Source organism: Aythya ferina (genome assembly GCF_964211825.1).
Source record: "Aythya ferina genome assembly, chromosome: 1".
Classification (NCBI taxonomy): domain Eukaryota; kingdom Metazoa; phylum Chordata; class Aves; order Anseriformes; family Anatidae; genus Aythya; species Aythya ferina.
In genome coordinates this window covers 42,928,578-42,951,751 of record NC_140296.1, presented here as the reverse complement: position 1 = coordinate 42,951,751, position 23,174 = coordinate 42,928,578, and the positions used below count along the sequence as shown (strand labels likewise).

Sequence of the window (23,174 nt, the reverse complement as noted above, 5' to 3'; positions counted from 1 at the left end):
AGTATTGGAGACGTTCTCTGCAGTCTAAATGGACAGTGCAGTGGAAGAGGTGAGCAGACAGTATTCTTGGAAGATGGGGTTTATTTTGATACAATTAAAAATGTGAAGTTGCCCATTTCATCGTTACATGCTACAGCACTCACATATCATGGTTCCATTTTTATTTTTATAGTGACACAATTACACTAGAGCTAGCGTATCTAGCCCAGTGAGTATCTGAGCTGATAACTAAGATGTATTTTATTCCTTTATCTGAAGATTTTTAATGATTGTTTGGTAAAACAAATGACATTAATTGACAAACTAAACCAATCAAGGCTGATATTTTTTTTTTTCACTTGACATGATGTATTTCCTTCAAAGAAAGTAGGATGCTAATTTGTATATATATTTTTTTTATTTCTGTGTGCCAGAATAGTTGCAAGGAATGTGGCATGAAACACAGGGTCCAAGAAAAACAATATAAAAAACCTGAAGCATGCATTAATTTGAACATTCTGAATAAGACACCATTTAACAGCCCAGATTGTGTGTACAATATGCTAGTGTTTATTTATCTTTTAAAATTCAAATATATATTAGTAAAATCACTGCATGCATTATTTCCACACATTTTGTTCATGTGACAGATCTAAAAATTATTTTATGAAGCATAAGACCATTTTACAGGTATTAAATAACAGTTGAAAACAAAACAGCTGTTTGCCTTTATGCTAAAAAGGGCATAATTATGGTGAAAAGATCTTTCTTCAAAGAAAAGCTCCCCAAAGGATTTTTTTGAATATTTTTGGAAAAATGTTACGGTGATGTTTTCTTCTGCAGTTTCTTGTACCATACAGGTGCCTCTGTATTTGTCTGTAAAAAATAAAAGATGTCTTAATTGTGAGACAAAGCGAAAGTCTAGACAAAAACATGCAATCCACACTAAAGTCTCTTTCCTTCCTCTGCAGCATTAATTTAACTTTTTGCTCAAATTCAAATAAATTAAAAATAAGACTATGTACTCTAGGTTGTTATTACTATATATGTTTATTAAAACCTCTCTATTTCTAGGTAACAGCAAGTGGATAAGATAAAGGATTTGTTTTAAAATAGAGATCACAATGAAAACATGAGCTGAGTGTACCATAAATAGATTTCATTCTAAATACCATCATCATACTTTTGTATCTGAGAATGGATGGAACTCAGAAAAGACATCTTACGTGTACCATAACTAACCAACACTTCATGCACAAATATAGTTCTTAAAAAATTATAATCCGAAATAAAAGAACTCAGCAGTTTTCTGATGATGTGGAAAGTATTTTAATTGTAGAGAATCATCTGTGATCAACATCTCCTTGCCTTCATAATCCTATGGGCTACTGCTACACAGTCAGGATAGCATAACGTTCTTGTGACAAATTCAATGGTTGTTATAGAGAGAAAAAAAAAATAAAAATTGGAGGTGCAACAAGGTAGGGACTATTCTGTATTCAGAGGTCACTACAAACTCGTGCTTTACTGAGTACTGTCTTTTCCATGTGTTGCCTCTAAGTTTGTTCTAGTTCAGTTTTCTGTCTGCTATTTCTTTTCTTCCAAGACTTAATAGCTAGTCAATCTTCAATTTCAGCTGGCTTTGGATCCTCAACACATTTAAATATCCATCTTTCTCTCTTTTTTAAGTTCTCAGTTATAAAAATAAATCTGCTTATTTGTACAAACTTTTAAAATTATAGAAATTGGATGAAATCGGCAGGTTCTTCACAGGACTACTAAATTCTTTCCCCATCTAGTAAGAAATTCTGCCATTGGCCCATTTTCAGTTCCCTACTCCAAAGTCTGAAAAGGATAGAGTTTTTCAAAGAGAAACAATTAAAACATGCCAAAGCACTTTTTTTTTTTTTTTTTTTTTTTTTAAATTTCCACATTATTTTTATACCCCTAAGACAGGACAGATTAACCACTCAGATCCTGGATCACAAAAGATACATATTTGGACAAAAAAAAAAAAGTAAAAAAAAAAAAAAAAAGTAAAAAAAAAAATAGGGTGTAGAATTCTACTTCGTGTGGATTCAACCAGTCTACCCTAAAGGTAGCCTCAAGCAGTGTAAATCTGAGTCATGATTTGTGTTGTGACTCAACATTGTAACTTTATTAAATTTATCAGTTGAGACATACTCATAGTAAGAAACTTCTAAATTATTTTTCAGAAGCTTTCAAATACTAGAAGCACTAAATCTTAAGCAGGCAACTTGAAGTATTTAAATTCAAGCATTTAGTTTCTAAAGGAATAAAACAGGGTTTTGTAATACCTTAGTAAAGAACTTATTAAAGTTCTTTAGTAAAAGAACTGATAAAATCTCTGGCCATAAATTTATACATATACATGAATATAATATATGCAGGAATATACATAAATACGTTTATTTTCTTACCGATGCTCTTTGTGATATATGTACACATTCAACCCATGCTCAGGGTAGATTTAAAATTATATACTTATTCTGTAGCTATTAAAATTTTGCTAAATAATTCTAACATTACAATCACTTTTTTTTATCTTGTTTACTTTGAACTTAAGATGCAGAAACTACCAAACAGCTAAATAACATCATAAACTGCAATTTATCTCTTCAAAATTAAACATTACCATAAAGAGCTGCAAATATTAAGCTGAATTATTTATATATCTCCTTGAAGTATGAACCTATTTTTTTTTTTCATTCTAAAATGTGAGGAAAATTATCAAAAAAGCTTATGGCACTTACTGTTAGTATAGTACTTACAAATAACGTTGGCTTAGGTGTAAATATATTTTCTTCTTCATGTTCTGGTGGCAGTTTTACTAAAGGGTTTAGTATGTTTTTTGCCGTCGTACTTTTTACATCAATATTAGACTGAGGCAAATTTTGTTCCTTGTGTTTACCATGCAGATTAATTAGAATCTGTTTCATTACGGCTAGTTCCTATAAACCACAAAAGGACAAAACTAAGTTATTCAGTAAAATTATATTTGAACCTATTTTGTTAATAATGTATGTATATTCACCAAACTAAATATAAGTGGATCAGTAAATACAACAAGCATGACCATCATTAACATGATTACTAATTGGATACTAGTAAAAGTAAGAAAGTGAAAAAGTCACATAGGATTTATACAACTCCAATTTTGTATTGCTTACATGCTGTAAAGGAGATCATTAATTGTGCTCCCAGCATCTCTTTTAACTTAAGCTTTCATTTAATTTAAAATAATTATTTTGAGTTTGTTTTGTCAGGCAGAGAGAGTTTACAAATCTAATGTGAAAGACTGTGACAAATTGTGCTTTTAAGCATTAGGTCTTGCACAGAAGCCTTATAAATACATTACGAGAAATATATATGTCTTTATATCTGGATCAGAAAAGTCAGAGAAAAACCTTAAGAGGACCTACAGCAAAAATGGGATCAGGTGGAAAAGAAATTTCATGAAACATAAAAAATTCCAACATAGGAGGAGAAAAACAAAAGTACAAGAAAATGTTTAGTTTTTTTTTTTTTTTTTTGATGTTCTAATAATTTGCTTTATAAACAATTTGAATTAACTTAAAAAGCAGCCTTTTCATACTACTTAGCTGAAAGTATCCATTATTCAAAAGGTATCGTAAAGGGAGAAAGGAAAACTCATAATACTTTGGGACTTTAATTGGCTGTCTTCTTTTGTTGTCTTGCATCTTCTAGTGCCTAATGTTCTCTCCCCCAGCATGTAATGGGTATAATTACTATAAGTTACAGAATTTAGAGTGTTTTATCTGTTGTTTTACCTCCAGATTGTAATTCACAATTCATTATTGCAGAACCAGAACAGCAAAGTCAGTAGGAAAACTAAATGATTAGCATCACAATAATTAACATTCTATCTTATCTCTAAACTAGAACAGGGTAACTCATTTAAAACAAAGGAGTTTTACAATTTTATAGCTGAATGGCAAACGTTTGCTTTTACTTATTTCTTAGCACTTGCCAGTTATATTGATGCACATCCTTTTTTCATTGCATTATTAATAAACACTTAAAAGAAAAGCCTTTTAAAACATTCTTGACATATAGCTTCTCTCTGTCCATTATTGCCTTTAATACAAGATACAAATATTTTACCTAAAGTCAAAAGAACCACGTTGTTCTCTTTAAAATGCCCCACACTAATTCAGTTCTATGAATGGATGTTAAACTCCACTGACGAGCTTTATCGAGTGTACAAATTGTTCTTGTATCTCAGTCATTTAATATTAACTATTTGCATAATTCAGCCATGTGTGGTGGCATGTTAAAACAGCATGACTACAGAGCAGCTGTTTGAAAGGACTGCATAGCTGATGCCAACATGTTTTTCAAAGTTGTAAACTCTGCAAAGATGTTGCCAAAGCGACACATAGACAGAATTTCTTGATGAAAATAACTCAAGCAAGTATATAGCAAATAAGTACGCTATCAGAGGAGATTAAATTGTACATAAACAATGTTTTGACATTAACAAGTGCTGTTCCTATAGTTAAACTTGGTTATTCTGTAAACCAAATAGCTGCACGTTTGAACAAGGCAAAACCTCAAAACTGTCATGCAGATTTATTTCAGAAACAGAGTTGAAACCTGTATGCATAGGGTCAAATTCTCTCATATCAAAATCCTCTCAGCACTCTAAGGTCTTCTCTCCTCCCAGTGTCTGTCTTGTACTTGACAGCCCTGCCTTTTTTCAGACTTGGAACAGGCTCTGGAGAGTCAGCTCTAGTATGAACTTCCACTCTAACAGTGGAATTCCCAAATAAGAAACTATGGGAGGGAATGACAGGGAGTGGGGATGACAAATTAGCCCACAATGAATAAATTCATTTGGCATCACAGCCAAATTTATTATGAGAATTTAGTTCAAGCTGCCTTCATATTTGTTCCACAATCACATTCACTAAGAAAAACCTTAACAAAATTGGCAAAATACCACAGGAAACACTGAATCCAATAGAATCACTACTATGTATACTGCTACACATGAAAAGAAATTTGGAACAGCACTTGCAAGAGATTTGTAGTTTTCTACTCATGTAACATTGACAAAAAAGTTCTGTCCCGAACTGCAGTAGTTCTACTCATATCTCTAAAGATTTCTATGCTCCTTAACACAACCTTATTTCTTAGCTTCACTTTTAAATACTAAAAGATTCGGTAGCAATACCTGGCACTGTTAGCACATTACCTTGATTCAATACTACTTTATAATCCTAAAAGCTGACAATTCGGTCTGGAAAATTAGCAGTGCAAAAGGTTTGAAGATTGTGCATAGGAGAAATATGTGGATTTGTTCCATTTTGAACAGAAATAAAAAGGGGGAAAGTAGGTATAGGGTTCAAAATGGACAGGAATAATCTTTTGTGTAGGACGTATTAGTTTCAGGATAAGCTAAGTAAGGGAAGATGTGAAGAGAAATGGATGGCTGAAATTTTTGGACAATTTTACCATGTCAAGTCCACAGTTCTATGTCAATGCAGTCCCGTGCAAATTGTTCACTTACATTATTCACTTTGGTTCCTCAGTGTGCTGAAAAAACAGCGTTGCTAAGGCTCTGTATGTCCCAAGTCCTCTGTGGAGGTCACAGAATCATAGAACAGCTTGGGTTCGAAGGAAATTTAAAGACCATCTAGTTCCAACCCCCTGCCATGGGCAGGGACACCACCCACCAGATCAGGTTGCCCAGGGCCTCACCCAACCTGCCCTTGAACACTTCCAGGGATGGGGCATCCACAGCTTCTCTGGGCAGCCTGTGCCAGTGCCTCACCAAAGGCAACTCACATTCTCAGCAAAGAATTTCTTCCTAACATCTAATCTGACTTTCTTCTCTTTTAGTTTAAAACCATTTCCCCTTGTCCTAGCATTATCTGCCCCAGTAAAAAGTTGCTCCATTTATTTAGCCCTTGTTGTGCTGGCTCCTGGATTAGGAAAGCCATGATATCTAAGCCATGGAGTGTCACAGTATTGAGGCTTCCAAGTCTGAGGACTTTTGCTTTGGAGAGCCAGACAGCAATTCTTGGGAGGACTATGTGTCCTGACACCTGTGTGTGGATTCACCCAGCTCCTCGCTGTGCTGGCAATACAGCCTTGGTCTCACTTGCCCCTAACTTTGGGAACACCAGCACCCAGTCCCCACCTAAGGAGTATTCTGTGGGAATGTGGCAGTACAGATAATGGAAAACAATGCAGTTAGCTTGAAAAGGTGGGTTCAGATGAAGCAAGGGAAAAATTCAAGTATGCAACTGGGACAAAAGCACTGCTTATATACAGTGACTGTCGCACACAAGTATCAGTGACATATTCTATCATTAAATATTTTGAAAGCCTGTCCACAGAAACCTGACAAATTTTTCCTTAAGGATGCTAACCTGCTCTGGCTACCAGCACAAATACAAAAAACAAACAAACAACAAAGTAATGACCTGTGTGACACATGGAATTTTAGCTCAAGCTTTTAACACCTTCATTTACATGTCTAAACTTAAGTATCTACACACGAGGTAGGAATTTAATTTTCCATTACACCTAAGTGGACACCTATTGGCATGTCAGCTGAATTGTGTTGTAATAACACTAACATATTGACTAGGTTGCTAGTGACTAAGCTGCTGTAAAACAAAGGGACGAATGCTCACTTCCATTTAGATAAGTAAAGTTAGGTGTCATAAACTGAATCCATTTCTCACCTCACTCTCCTCATCATTTACTTTTCTCATCCTTCTGCTTCACCTAAAACATCCTTCATCCTGAGTAGCCAATGTGCAATTTTAATTCACCTCGCACACATATTTGAAGTATTGAATTCCTGTGTTGAAAGGAACTGCATTTTTAGAACAGGCACTCACACCATTGATCATGTAAGCTTTCCTAAACACCCACAGGTTCATACTAGAACAGTCTAACATCCCACATTCCACTTAATTACCCACATTTAATGAAGCTTACTTAAACTATAAAAGAATCACGGAGACCTTTGCATATATAATTAGTAGCTGGAATTCAAAAGAAGTGATTAGAATGAACAGACTGAGAACAATGGGAGTGACAAAGTGGGAGCTGAGGAAAGGTAACATATACTGCATTGTGAATACTATCAGAAGAACAGACTTGTCCATTTCCATTTATTTATTTATTTATTTTTGTGCTGTGATTTCCAACATCCTTAATTAAAACTAGCAAAAGGCATTTTGTATGCCAGTGTTTGTTTCTTTGTTTAATTGATAAATGACATATTTATGTGTAGACAAAGGATAGGCACAAATATTCTCCATGTTGCTCTTTGATTAAAATGTTTTCTGTTTTGGGATTTTTTCCTAATTCTACCTTGTCAGTTTATTAGGCTGAATGCTATCAGTGCTGTTGTGATGAAATTCTCTTAACAGTCTGTAAAAACTTTATACAGTATCAAAACCAGCAAGCTTTTAAACCATGTTAAAGGAAACAAACCAAAGCGCCAATTATTTTCAAAAGGTAAAGTAAAAAAGGCAAAAGAGTTAGATGCTGTCTGCATATTCGTATTTCAGTAGAATTTGAGATTCCTGTGATGATGTTTCATCTTAAAGCAAGTAAAAGTTATATTTTATTTAAACCTGTTTTTACCTGTTTATAAGGATAATTGAAATATAAATTACATGAACAGAGATGGAAGATCAGTTTGGGATTAGGAAGGATAAAATTTGATTCTTTCAATTAAATATTAGAAGACAGGGATGACCAAACACAAGAATTAAAAAGGCAGCAGTATCAAGCAGAAATGTATTTGGAGTTATGGATTCTATAAACAGAGCTCTGTTAACAGTGTTTCTGTTGTCCTTGATACATGCTCAAACATGCTTGTACCAGAAAAGCCAATTACATTTCCCAAATGAGTTCTAAGAAATTCAAAATAAGTATAGTATTAAATATAACAATCTTATTTTAAGTAATCATAATAAAAACAAAAGGAATCGCCTGATGTTGAATATGACTGAGACGTAAAATAGAATGCTGTTTTATCAAGTAAATAACTGATAAAGTATATATATATATATATATATATAAAAAAAAGCCTACATTAAGCTCAATGGCTATTTACCAAAACAGTAATTTAATTTTTTTCAGTGGATCATCAAGAAGCCTGAGGATTTTTCTTCTTACTCTGTCATCTAACAATAATCAAAGCAAGAAAGAATCCCCCTCTGTGCACTCAACAGCTTGTAAAGGCCCTTAACATTATATGTGTGTATAATTATAATAAATAAAACTTGTAAAATCAATTTATATAAGCAAATAAAATGAAATATATTACATATCATGCTCTGGAAGCAGATGCAAAATAAGAAATGTGTTAAGAAAATGCAACTGACTTACAGGAATCAATTACATAAACATCATTTCTTATGTTATGCAGGGATGCCTTGCACCTTCACATACTCTCCATACAATCATCTTGAAAAGAAAATTTACATAGACCAAACTGAAAGGTCAAAGATGCTCAGTAGGCAGAGACACCTGTATTTCTGGACTGAAGACAGATTTATTCTGATAGTAAACTTAATGTTTGTTCATAGCATTAAAATCATCACAGAAGCAGGCAGTGGGTCCATCTGCCTCTCCTCATACAATAAAGCCACAATTACTGCACTCAGGTAAATATCTTCTAAAGCAAAAGTGACCCTTAACAACAGCACAGTTATCTGAACCTTTATGATGACAAATAGTATTCTACTTTTAGTTTTACAAATAGAATTTATGACTACAAACTTTGCCTTGGATTAGAACTCCATTTTGAAGCAGAGCATGTCTATTGTGGATGCCGAACATGAAATTACTGTGCTAGAAAATGCGTCAGATTCTGGCAGAACCACTGAATTTTGATGACTGACAAGTGTTCCCAGAGAAGAAAGCAGCATAAATTCCCAGTAAAAGAATGGAAACACAGAAGAGGCACTAAATACTATGAACCTTAAACAAGAAAGCCAATTTCACTGACAAAAAAAGGAAAATCAGCTTAAAGAGGGATAAAACCAGAGGGGTTAATTTCTCAAAAATGCTAATCAAAACTTAAAATCTCTCAGAATTTGTGAGTCAAGCACTGAGACAATGGTTGTAGATGTGTCACCTCCCCCTCCCCTCGATCTGTTAGTCTTACATATTGTTAGAGTAAAGCACGTATGTTCAGGAGCATCTTGGGAAAGCTTGTATTCCTCACTTTAACTACCATATGGTCCCCATGTGGCTAAATAATAACGCAAAATAAAAATATGTATCCAGTCTGGAGAAACTTGAGAGATTACAGCATTGTCTTTAGGTCCAAGAACAGTTGACTGTGCTGCAGTCTAGTGACTACTCTGGCCATACTTTAATCTTTAAAATAACAACAACAACAACTATAACAGAACATGCAAGTGAGGGAAGACAGCTGTACTGGGATGAAAAACATGTTTGTGTTAGGTCAATGAAATCTTTCCTCATATGCACATACTCTCCAGCTTAGGCAGCTATTGTAGTCCTCAAACAAGTCACCGGAAAAGGCAGAATTCAGCAAAAGAGGTTATGGGTATTTTAAAGAATACTTACTCAAGAAACCAAAAATGACACTTAACAATGCTATATCCATTTGGTAGTGTTTTGTAAATCAATTCATTTCTGAATTGATTTCTCAGTCTTCCAAGAATTAAAAGCTCATGTTCAGTATCCAAATGTTTTTGGGATGCCTCAGAGAAAAAGCAGTTTTATACTTCCTGTAACTCCTTCTCAAGTGAAAGTGATCTAAATCTGGAAATGGGTAGGGCAGGGTGGCTCAGAAGGAACTGGATTCACAGTTGTCTGTCTCAGAGTGCTCAGTAAGGTCAAGCTTGATGGGCATAGAAGGTGATGGTAGAGGAAACACTAAGAATATTGTCCCCCATGAACTCTGAATTTTCTTACTCGGATCCCTCTCAGATTCCTACTGTGATTTCCTGTGGAAATTAAGAGTGTATTAAAAATAAAGTTGTATTGTTTACCAGCTGATATTAAGATGGAGAGGGATCTTTCTGAGACCTCTGGTTGTAATTTGGCTTTGGAACATGTGACCAAATACTTGGTGGACTTCCTCACACTGAACTTCAGACAACTTCAGAAATGACATTTAAACATAGGCAAACCAACTTGTCTGACTCCTCTCTAAAGCTGTTGGTAAGATTCATAATTAACAACTCATTTTGCTGATTTTAAATGAGGATACGGTGAATCACACCTTAATAGTGCCTGTTTTTCTTTCTGACTACAAATCCCTAGATGACTTTCAGACATAGATATCTAAGTTTTTAAAATTGCGCAAGATCCATCTCTTCTGCCTTCTTACTTGACTTAACAAGAACATCTTAAATCATCTTTGCACTGGTAATACTCTTTAGTATCATCAGAGATCACCAGTTAAAAGGGAGGTGAACAGTCTTCTATTACAGGCTGTTGGCATAGACCATCAAGTCAATGACATATTTCTGAGGAACAGACCACAGAACTGAAATACAACCCGATTCCACCTTTTAATCTATGCTGTGACTTGCGCAAAGTCTGTGAAGTGCTGTGAAGACAAAGTTTCAGTATGTTACTCTAACTCAGGAGTGCACTCAGAGAAAGGAGATATGTATGTGTCATTGACCAGGAATGAGACTCAAGCAAAAGCAGTACCTAGAATGTTTTCTCTATAGAAATACTGACGATTCCCATAAAGAACTGCTTTAGAACCGTTCCTCGTGGGTTTTATTTTTTTGCCAAACAGCTAGAGAAACACCACAAAAGGGCCCTCACCCTGGAAAGAGCTATCTTCCTTTTTTGGCAGAGAGTGGAAAAGTCACCAACTCCATTAGCACAGAATTAAAAATGCTAACCTTATTAATGATGAAAAGTGTGAAAGTTGAGAAATACACTACAGAAGATGTATTTTGATGCAGCAGAGAGTAAAATGAAGCAAATGGTAAGTTCATTCCACTGTTTAGGATTGCAGATGGGTAGGATGCAGTGGCATGAATGGTGCAAATTCAGCATTGACAGTGGAATGTTCTGGTTGTGTGCCCATCAGGAGTAAAACCCACATGCATGCCGGATCTCCAAGAAGATTTTAGCAACCATCTATGCAATTAAGAAAGCTCCACACATCATGGTTTAAACCCTCATGTAAGGCGGAGTGTATTTGACATAGCTGCATCCTCTGCTGCAGCTGTACTGGAAATATCAGAAGTCAGCAAGAATTCTCGTGTGAGATTGGAACATATGGTCATGTTAGGCACATTGTAAAGCTGGAAGCTGGAAGACAGTATGAAATGTTCTGATCAAACAAATGAACCTGATAACGGGGTGATGGAAGGATGCCAGACCATATGCAGGATGTTGATAGCTTCTCTGCACTACACTTAATTCGGGAGTTCTCTACATCCATGTGCATATAAAATCTTAAAGTGAATGGATAGATCTGTGACTAAATGGATCTACAAACTACTTCCAGTTTTATAAGGTGAACACACATTAGAACTGTAGCAACAATAAAATGGCACAGTCATTACAGGAAACAGCTTCCATCTTTCAGATACTTCTATTTCAGCTGCATGTTTCAATTTTTTCTTAACAGCTAAAATCTTTCCAATTTCTTAAGAAAAACAGGAAATACATTGTCTCATAATTCAGAATTTGCATGTTGAATTTTGGAATTTTTTTCACTGTGCATTAAAGATAAAAATATATATATATTTATAATTATAATGAAGACTAAATAACGAAGACTAAACTCCCAAGTATTTTTTTAATCTGAGTTATTGTGACATTTAGTCAAATACAAATTTAATAAAAACTATCATTTCTAGAGTAAGGTCTTCTTAAATGAAACATGCTAAAAACGCTAGTATGTCAAAACAGCCGTATTAGCATATATTATCATGAAACATTTCCTGGATTTCCCAACAGTGTAACATATTACTATAGCTTGATTCTCCCCATCTTTGGTATTTCTTGTGAAGTATTTAAATTCAATGTCCATTTAGCAGTATTCAAATGATACCATAAAGTGATCAAAAATAAAATTTTACACAGCTGTGTAACCAGCAGAATATGGCTGAAATATTCATAGCCAAGGCTATAAAACTGAATATAACAAAATGTTAGTTAAATGTTCAGAAAACCCTAGTGCCAGCGGTTTCTTGTTTAAATGGCTATCACTAAGTAATATTGTCTCTGTCAAAAATATATCATTTAAAACGCACATGCCAATTCCATCTCAGAATCCATGAACTGCATTTTGCCTATGAAACTTTCTATTATTGAGAGTAAAAGCATATTTATATTGGATTTACTTAATCGACATTAATAAATCCTGTGTTACTATCATGTTTTCTCAGATTCTGAGAAAAAAAAAGAAAAGAATTTCTGACTAGAAATCACTATTTTATACACAGATGTTTACTGTATACCACTGCAAACTTAAAGATAATTCTTTGAAGGATGTCTGTAAAAGTTAGTAAGACATTCTGAATAATACAGCTTCAAGAAGAGAATGAATGTACCCAAATGATAATTCCTTCTTCTCCCTAAATTCAGCACTGTTTGGAATTCAAACTTTATTAAAGCTTGACAACAACAAAACAGATAACAAAAATGAGGAATACTGCTTAAGAGCATATTTTTCCTTGTAAAATATGAGCTAGAAACTTCTCTACACTCATTTAGCAATGTAAATGTCACTTTGTTTCTCGAAGCTTTAAGCTGAGAATAGCTCCAGGGCTTACTTGTGATGCAGAAATGTCCCTGTAATCTACTTAGAAAACATGCAGAACATTAATAGAAACTAGAATCTTGGAACATAAACGTAGCATAAGAAAAATGATAATTACTTTGTGGCTTAACATTTAAAAAGAGAGCTAAGCATTGTACATCAGCATTTTTTTTTTATATAAAACAAGTTGCAGCACATAGATGAGCAGGAAGTCATTCACTTTGGAAACACATATAATTTTGACATTATCGTGTACAATCTTTTAAACAGAAAAGAGGGTAAAGGAACAGAACTAGAGACTGTTTGAAGGCACCTGTTACCAATCACTTCTTTTCAATCCTATCTTTCCAACCCCTGCAGATACCCCTTCCTTCCCCTCTCCCCCAACAAAGCAGTTTTCTCCTTTCATCCAGTAAGCTTCCATCCCTGATTAAACACGTACTGCCCTCCCCCTTGTGACTCCAAAGACTTTTATGAGCCTCTGAACTTCTCTCTACCTCTGTTTTTGCAGATGGCAGCTGTTGCTACTCTCCAGGTTCCTAAAACCCATACACTAGCCTTCTGTCCTAAGTTACTTCTAGTCAATCTTCTTCATCATAACTTAATTACAGCTAAGGATAGACCTAGCTGTACTTTAAAGTACGACTAATAATTAAATGATGAACACTCATCTGGAATCCTCAAGGTCACTGTGGAGATGGAAAGAAATGGTGGGAGTAGCAAATCTAGCAGTGAGGGACATCCCCTCACTGTAAGGGAATACGAAAGTAAGAAAGATAAATGTGAGAATATAACAGTAATTGATCAAAGTAAGGTAAAGCGCAGACACATCACAAGACTTTGCTTCTCCTCAGAAGAGGAAAAGAATAAAAGCACCCATCCTTCCTTTCACTTTTGCAGGCCAGATAATGGGATAACACTATTGAGAAGTAATAGGGTTTTGTGCAGGATACTGGGATAAGATAGATGTGTAGGTGCTAGCACACAGACTTCTGGATTCTCAGACTCTAGAAACATTAAAATTCCAGAACAGTGTCACAGAATTGCAAATGCTTCTGATAATCCACGTTTAGTCCATGTTTAAAGTCTAATATTCATCAAGACTTACATAAATCATTGGGAACCTTAGCCTGCTTATTTATAGAAGTTCTCTTAAAAAACACTTTTAGAGCCATTAATAGAGCCATTAACAAGGTATGCATATCCTAATAGGACTAATTAGTAGCTGTTTCTCCTGCCCAATCACATGGACTCTCTCCAGTCTTATACACACTTTGGAAAATGCATTTGGCAACCATCTATTAAAAAAGCAAAAATCCGACATTGCTTTCAACACTTTGAGGATAAGAAAATAACTATTTTCTGATCTTAACTTCATCTAACTCTCATTTGTTTTACCTTTTCCTCTGTTCTTACCTATTATCTGTGCAATGCTGCCTTATGTTTCTCTCTTTCTTGCATCCCATCAGATCCTGGTTGCTTGGACAAAACATGCTACACTTTTAATCTCATTCACATAAGAGCTCTAGCTGGCAATGAATTTTTTTTTTTTTTTTTTTTTTTTTTTTTTTTTTTCCCAGCTAGTGAAGAAATTTCCTTTTAAAGAAGCTGTATTTTTAAGAACTAGCTGAAAATAAAGACAACCAGAATTCTGTAAAAATGGCTAAGGACAGTATGAGCCAATCTCTCTGGATATATCAGGACTGCGAAACAGAACAGCATGGAGCTGGAGCACTGAACCCTATCAAGCCATAGTGCACAAACATCACCTTGCTCCCTGGTTGTTTTGGATGCTTTCATCTAGGTCTCACCTATGTGTGATTAGGAATATTTCAGTCCTGTTCAGCAGTTCATTGCTCTCGAAAGGAAGGATAGGTGAAATTGCACCTGAGTTGTCTTTGGTTCTGCGAAGTCTCCCAACACTATCCCAGCAGGCTTTTCATCCTCAAACATATTGTGTGCCTTCAAGCTATATTTAAACTTTACATTATTCTGAATATTTCAATTAAAACAAAAAATCCAAGAGAAAGAACATCTTTGTTAGGGTAACATAACCATCACATGGGCCTAGAAAAGACTGCTGTGGACACAGCTAGTCTGGTCTAGACGACAACAGTCACAAGCAGTATGGAGCTGATTTGGCTGTGCTACTTAAATCTAGGAAGAGGGATAAGCCCCTGGCCTTTCATAGTACAGATGTGACTTCTAGACCAAAGACCCAGACTAAGAACTGAGGTTCTGAAGTGTTCCATATTGACTCAGAAAACTTAATAAGTCTACATTACAGTTCAAATAATAAAACACTGTTAAATTTGTTTTTTAAGAAACGCACAGGACTTTGGAAAGTGGCCTTTTCAGGAGACATGGATTAAAAAATTAATGTCAATGTAAATTCTCAGAAAAATACAAAGTAAAAATGTAATTAGTTTGTGAAATTACTTCCAAATGACAATGAATTCACATATAAGAATATAACTTCAAAAAAAAAAAAAGAGGTAATTTACATGTAGTAAGGAAAAATAAACACCGAGGAGATTTTCTTTTCGTGCCCTTCATCTGAAAAATATAAGGAAAGAAGAATGTCTGTGATTATGACACTGCATTAGCACACATAAACTCTTGGCTTAAGCCTCACCACAAACTCTGTGGAGTTGTGGGCAAGCCACTATTTCTTTCATTGTGTTTGCTGCTTCTGCAAAACAAGGTTAATGACACTTTTCTGCTTTACATTGCAAGGGTAGTATTTGTGAGGTCTTCAGTTACTGTGATGAAGGACAGAGAAATACTCAGTTACTAAACAGCAGTATTTCCACATACTGTTTAGAAACAGTGAAAACCTGGAAAAGGTTTCAGGGAAGTAGAGAAAAGCATTATGTTTATTCATAAATGATGAGCTGTACTTCCGATTTGGAAAGCTTTTGACCTGCCAATCAGTATACAAGTTCAACATAATAGTTGCTTGGGCAATTAGTGTTTTAATATTAACCTGAGTAGACTATTCTCAGAAAGATCAGCTAAATAGGAGTTTTTTATACTTAGTTTTTAAAAATATGGGATCTTGCAACAGCTAACCTAAATAACTTTTAACTTGGTCTGGTCTATGACTCATACTAATTCAGGCACATGTATTTAGGTAGATTTAGCCCTCAATTCGAGCGACACAACAATTTACTGACATAAGCTAAATTGATTTAAGTAAACAAACAGCAATCAAGCCCCATGTGTTTGTATGCATTTAACTGGTTGATATCAAATAGGTTTATTTAAACTACTACTACACTTTTTCTACTTTGTCCCGTTGCAGACAGCCAGAACCGTTTTCTGGTTGCTAACTTAACTGAAAGAGCTTTGGCACAGTAACACATAAATGTGTCAATAAGGCAGGTGACTAGTTCAGCAAGTTTACATTCTGTCACTTGTATGCACAGCTGCTAATGTACTACAAGTGCACAGATGTGTAAAGGAGATAAAATCTCAGCAGGTTTTCATATCTTTTCAACCCGTGTATAATATTCATGTCCTGAAAACTAAGCGTGTCGGCATAAAGAAATAAATGAATATTATAGAAAAGCTTCATTTGCATGGCTAACTTTATAAATTTTACCCTTTTATTTCTTAGTAGAATGGATTCAAATTATTAGTTATACTTTTATAGATTAAAAATGACTACTGGCAGAGTATATTGCACACAGGTGAATTCTAGCAGTTAAAAAAGTAGTGTAACTTATCTCCCCTATATTCATACAAATTGAAACTGTTCTTCACACTCAGATGAATACCTATTTAAAAGCTTTCTATTGCTGTCTCTTACGTCACTGTCTCACTTTTGTTTCTTTTCATGCCTCCTAGAATATTTCTATAAAACATCAAAAAAACACATTCATAACAGTTGCTCTTTTTTTTCAAAAACAATAGATTATGAATCCCACATTAAAAAGGTAAACAACACTTTGTTCATTTTCAAGTTTTTAGAAATTAATTTCTATACGTTTGCACAGTCTTGCATTACTTTACAATAAGCTTGCATCTTAAATATCTGAAGAAATAGTACAATGCCATACATCAAAGCATAGTGAATTTATAACCTCTTAAATATAACCTCAGAAAATGATTGCTAAAGCTTCTTGCCAAATATCTGAGCGCTGACAGACTGCCCTTCCAAGTTTTTATCTGAGGGTTATATGCCAATGGATAAAGTCTAAAATTGCACTTCTGATGTTCCAAAATACTAACAAATGCATCAACCATGAAAGGCACTGGAAGAGCCAAGATCACAGAGCTCACGGTAAATATTTCTTTTAGTCAAAGGCTGACTGCTGGAATTGAAGAAAAAGAAAAACAGATAAAAGGGAATCATGGATCAAGAGCTTCAGCTGAACAAAGTTAGTGGATTCATCCCACTTAACTTTAGCACTACAGAGAAATGCCCTTTAGCACCTATAAGTTATAGATTACTGTTACATGCAGGAAAGGATGCGGTTTGGATGCAGACGAAGGATGGCACAGAAGCTCGGTATGCTCTGCTCTGCAGTTCTGGACACAAAATGCCTACTCCCTCTCTTCCCCAGGTAAATGATATTGACATATCAGCCATTTTATTTGCCCTTTTCCTTGCTGGACCCTTTTCAAAGGTGATTCAAACAAGCTAAACTAACAGATAGCAATTCACTTTTGGTTTTGGGGTCACATTAGGTTTCTGTTTAGTGATCTGAGAGGTCCGAGTGCAGTGTTAGAGAAGTGCCAGAGCTGGTGCAAGAGAAGGAGAAACTAGGAGCAGAGAGGCAAGGCAGCTGACCATTGGGTCAGTTCAGGCATAAGGAGTAATTTCATTCTGATTTATTCTTTGAAGGAACATGTTTCCTTCTTGTGCCCCTCTGACTATACAAATTTAATGAGGGGCTGCATTTTTGGGTATAAGACGAAACACAGAGTGGGATGAATCAAGAGCACAAGTTTCTTGTGTGTGTGGTTTGGTTACCACAGATAAAGATAGAGGGTCGAAAGTTCAGCTGATTAAAAAGATAGCACAGACTACAAATAATAATACAAAAAAAGTCTGGATATCCTAAAAAAAAAAAAAAAAAAAAAAAAGAGCACTGGAGGTTATTAATGGGAGACTCCATTGTTCTTTCAAACAATGTTTTATGCTCTTCTGTTGGATCTGGAAAAACAATTACAAACCCTATTGGTTATCTTGACAAAACATAAAGTTTCTTAGTCAGAAATCAGCTGAAAAATTTGGCTGTACTAACTGTACTCAATATCATGCACTGAGGGGCTTACAAATGGCATCGCAGTACCGCACACCCCAATTCCTTCTGATAGCTCAGAAAGGACAGCAGCACTGTGGAGACCAGTGCTAGTTGTGAACCTCTAAAAACATAGTGATCATCCAGCATGATTCTGGTTACAGACTGCTCTCAGTGATGCCACTGAACCTGTTCTCACGTAATAAAATCTGCATTTATCCATACAAAGAAGAAATCCATAGAAATGTTTACTGTACCAGCAGGTTCTCAATGATTTACATGAGAAACTATATTGAAATGTCTTCCCCACTCATTTATGAAATTAATCAACAAAAAAAAAAAAAAGGAAATAGAAGGCCAAGAGATAATTAAAAATTAATAAAACAAAAAATCTTGGTTTTCTCCCACATAGGTGACCTAACTTTTTAAGAATGCACATAGTCAAATGACCACTTTTCATTTTAATTTCCACAGCAAAATATAGTAATAATCATCAAATTAGCTTAGTCTACATAATTTGAAATAATGAACTATTTTATTACATGAAATAATATGTAGTGTCATTTTTTTCCTGTAATAAAAAAGCTCACAGAAGAGCCCTGTATGGATTCTGCCAAGTTTCAGAGTTTAATATTAAAGTTTTTTCTTCCAAAATTAAGTGAAAAGTGAAGTAAGATTAAGCATAAATGTAAATTCTTTATCCAAAAAGCTTACAAAATGCTATCAGTATCTCCAAATCAAGGGTTATGAATCCAGCTGATATCACAATGAGATGAAAATGAAAAACAAAAACAACTAACCCCCACCAAAACCAGCCACCCACCTTCTAACATTTCATTAAAAAGAGTTACTACAACCTGAGACCACACAGGCTGGAAAACCTTAAATCAAAACTATCTACTTATTGAAACATGTCACCGTAAGACAGCATTAACATTATTTTGTTGTTTTGCTTGTACTTTTAACACACTTAAAACCTTAATTTATATTAAGTATGAATATCTTGGGTTTATCTATTCAAGAATTCTACTGTCCTTACTTGCAAACATGGGCCACAAGGTAATTCTTAGCAAGAAATGATACTTCAGTATGCACAGTGATTAAACAAGACTGATAGTGATATTACATGACAGCATGTAGCACTTAAAACCGTAATCCATATTTTGTAATCCATATTTCTGCAAATAATTTATGTAATCTGAAGAATGCATATTACTTATATTTAAAAACACCCTGTCTAAATGAAGTTGGTCTTTATTAGTCCAAGAATAGCCTTTTGTTTTTCTATTAGCAGGGATATTTACTGTGAAACTGTGACGTTGCTTCATATCTTATATAACTTTTTATTAAAATGGCAAAGAAAATTATTTGAAGACAAACTCATTGTAAACTAAGCTGTCCTATCCTTCATGAAAATTTAAATGCATGACTTATTTGCCTTTTAGATAAATCAAGAAAAAGTAAGCTTACTGGAAGAGGCCTGCATTAAAATTGAAAAATAAAAGGCTGCATTAGGAATAAACAGAAATGACATAAGGTAAACATAATCACCTCCTCACCTCCTGCAAAAAAAAAAAAAAAAAAAATTACTTCTCCAAACATTTTCTTAAAAGAACTTTAGCTTATTTTTATTGTTTTTCTTCTCCTCCTCCTCCACCTCTCTCCCCCCGCTCCGTCCTGTACTAGCATTTCTTAGTTTTCTTTCTCCAAACATGCAATTTCCAATACTTGTTTTTCAGTACTTATATTCTTTTTTTGAATGGGTAACGTGAATAAATATTGTTGCTGTTAGGTGAAATAATATAATTAATAGGGACTATTTTTTAGCAGATACATGTATAAAAAAGAAATTTGGCAAAAATGAAATAACTTTGGAAATACTTGCTCAAGTTCTTAACTTCCAGGGTACAAGGAACATTCATGATGAAGTCTGTTGCAGACTTAAGTATTTGGTTTCTTATTTTGTATAAAGCCTGTCTCACTCAGCCTTGCTTGCATTGTTGGCCACAGTCAGAAAATTTTAAGTAGTGAAATGACACAAAGAAGCAAACTGCTGCACATCAGGAACAGCTTAAGTGGGTAGTCATAGGGGCTATTATTTGGATGTAAATAATGTTGCATCGCTTTGAGGCAGACATTTTATACATTTTTGTTTTATTAGTCATATTCTACTCGCTTTAATCATCTGCAATCCATGTTGGTTGATATGAGACCACCTATATATAATACACAATACCTAGAGTAACAAGGTGCATGTTCCCATGAAGTATCCTTCCTACAGCACTCTTCACTTGATGAAGATGATCAATACTTGGCACCTGATTCAGGACTCAAGTGTTTGATGGTCCTAACAAGTAGTAAGGGATTTTGAAGAAGGTGAAATACAATACAGTACCTGTTCTGGAGAACAAGGCACCAAAGGAATGAGTATTTGAGAGCAGGACTACCTGGGAACAGCACTACTTAGGAAAGCAGTGGTAGGAATAGGAAGTTTTGAAATAATTAAATTTGAAATCAATCTGCCAACGTCCTATTATATTGGAAATCAGAAAGTTCACTATATCTTTATGCAATTAATTTACTAGTTTCTTCAGACTATTTTTCATATAATTAACATAATTGCAGGCTTGTAAATTATCTAAAAATGCTTAAAATATTTTCTATTATATTAATAGATAGCAGTGTGTTTCATAGCAAAAAAAAAAAAAAAAAAAGCAAACCCAAACAAAAATCCAAGCTGCATGTGTGTAACAGACTCGGTCTTAAATTTGAAATTTAAATGTACAATGTAGATAAAGACATCAGAAATAAGAGCTATCAAATGATCACTCCTGATACACCTACTGATGATCCTACTGGGTTAACAACACCCACCTGCAAATTACTCTGGGGAAGCATGTTCAATTACTCTCTTCTGTAACTAGAGTATTATAATCACCATTCATGGCACTTCACAAGCACTACAATCAATTCAGAGGGTTAAATGTAAAAACTGTTCTGGGAAGATATTGCATCAGATGACCACCCAGTGTGATTTAGCCTAGAAAGTAAACAAGTTAAGAACTTGTGTTCTTTCTGTTTTAATTTAAGGTGATTGTTTCACATCTGAGATCTGCACTCAGGAGAAAGACAGTCCAATTTTCACTTACGTTGGGGCTCACTTAAACTCAGCAGTCAGTGAAATCATTTTGATTTCTTTCTATCAAAAAAGTTGTTTGTTTTTTTTTTTTTTCTAAAGTGGTCAGCACAGACAAAATATTTTGGACGAATTCATGAGATGAGTTTTGGTGTACCGATCTAAGGAGGGAATTTTGAGCAATAGCAAGGAAAGGAGATGGAGAAGAGTTTTGGAGGTGGAGTGGGAGGACTTCAGGATGTGTGAATAGTTAGGTTTCTGTGGAAATAATTGTATTAGAATAAGTGATAAGGTATCTTTTCTAAGATTGCACTAGGAGAGTTGCAAATTCTTTGAAAGGCATCTCCCCATCTTTCTTCTCTGATAATTGAAAGGGTATTTTTAGAGAAATATTGATACAAGGACTTCAAGACGATCATTCTGAACATGTAACATGTTATTTATGTTCCATCACCTTGTGTATATAGCTTGTGTTGCTCTTCCTCACATTCATAATTTTGATTCATGAATGTTATATTTTCTTTGCAGATCTTTGCCAAAACATTCAGCAACTCTGGAAGGTCATTTAACAACTCCTCTCGCTCAGTTTTTGATATTGTATCTTCAGTATTCTGTAGCTTTAGCAAACCTTTCATATTACTGTGGAAATAGTTAACTCACCTGTCATGGAGTATGGGGGAAAATCCATATTTATGTAACATATAGGTAAACGTAATTAATTTCTATCCTTTGTTTCAGACATTTAATCTGCAGAAAGATCTTCTCCCATACGGCTCAACAGGTTAGTCTGTTAAGATTGTTTAGGGCAAGATCTCTACAAAAGGCCTTTGGGAATCCCCATATAACGCATTTATGTCTGAACTGCGAGACTTCATATACTTTTAGATGTGAGAGTATATTCCAGAAGCACCCTGACTTCTTGGCTGGGATGAAACTCAGGTGAGTACATACGGAAGTACTTTGACTTTGGATGAAGCCTAGGTGACTATCATCCCGTTTCCTATCCCTGAATTGTATTTTAGAGTTGAAGAGGTGCTCAGATGTGTGTACTGGAAATGAACTGTGACATGCTTTGCACAGGTTTTTGGTCTTGATGTCTGGAGAGCAGAGAGACATCCTGGGCATACTGTGGCCCACGCAGGTATTGCAGATTGCATGTGTATCAACTACATCACCTTTATCTACATAGTTGTTAAATGATTGCAAATTCGAAACACTTTGTAACACATATGATTTACTCATAAGAAAAGGCAGTGGGACTAAGTCAACAGACATAGTTTAGCAACTGAGAATACAACTCATTATCTCCACAATGCTTGACATCATCTGTGTTTCTCAAGATTACGCAGAAAAAACAAACAATGAAAACACTCAAAATCAAACTAAACTCAACCATTTTTTCCCATGGTTTAAAGCTCGGGAGAGAGAGAAAATGTAGTTCATGGTAGTAACACAAGAACAGAAAGATTACCTCACGATGAGTTAGAAGTTTCTCCAAATCTGCTGCCATTTGATTCTTGACACGCAGCAAAGCCGTCTTTTCTTTATTTAAAAGACTGGTAAAAGAGGATAGGAAATTCAGTAATAGCAACAGATAATCTCTTTTAATCTTGTATTCTGGTTGAAACATGCATTTTCTAAAGCTAAATACTGTCAACAATGAAAATCTGCTCGAGTAATTGTATCAGATGATCCTTTTGTATGTTTAAGCACTGGAATTTTTATAAATGGGCCTGAATGCACTGATGTATACAAAATCTTATTTAGTCAAAGTGTAATTCTATTCAGAATCTTATTTATTTAATTAATTTTCTGAAGGGTAATTTAAAAACATTATCAGAACCTTCTATTATTAACTGTTGGTTTCTTCTTTGCAAAATGAGTTCATTTTAGAAGTAGAGTAAGGTTTGCTATATCTGCACTTACATATTAAAAAGTGAATTCCTTTTGTTTGCACCACTACAAACAGCACAAACTGTGTTCTCAATGTGACCTCTTTTGATACTACTGTATTTAGAATTTTGAAAAT

The 23,174-nt window shown here is 34.7% G+C and overlaps 1 protein-coding gene across 5 annotated transcripts in view; it reads right to left on the bottom strand.

The window, feature by feature from the left end:
* Positions 1-393: 393 nt before the first annotated feature.
* The window catches only part of PIBF1 (progesterone immunomodulatory binding factor 1), a 136,204-nt gene continuing 113,423 nt past the window's right edge, over positions 394-23,174 (bottom strand). For 4 of the 5 annotated variants that reach the window (XM_084534803.1, XM_084534802.1, XM_084534801.1 and 1 more), the window contains exons 17-19: positions 22,617-22,701; positions 2,772-2,951; positions 394-855 (exon numbers count right to left, since the gene is read on the bottom strand). In XM_084534803.1, coding sequence (XP_084390929.1) covers positions 799-855; positions 2,772-2,951; positions 22,617-22,701 — 322 coding nt within the window. In that variant the 3' untranslated portion in view covers positions 394-798. The remainder of the gene's footprint in view (positions 856-2,771; positions 2,952-22,616; positions 22,702-23,174) is intronic. The other variant, XM_084534805.1, reaches the window with a different exon arrangement.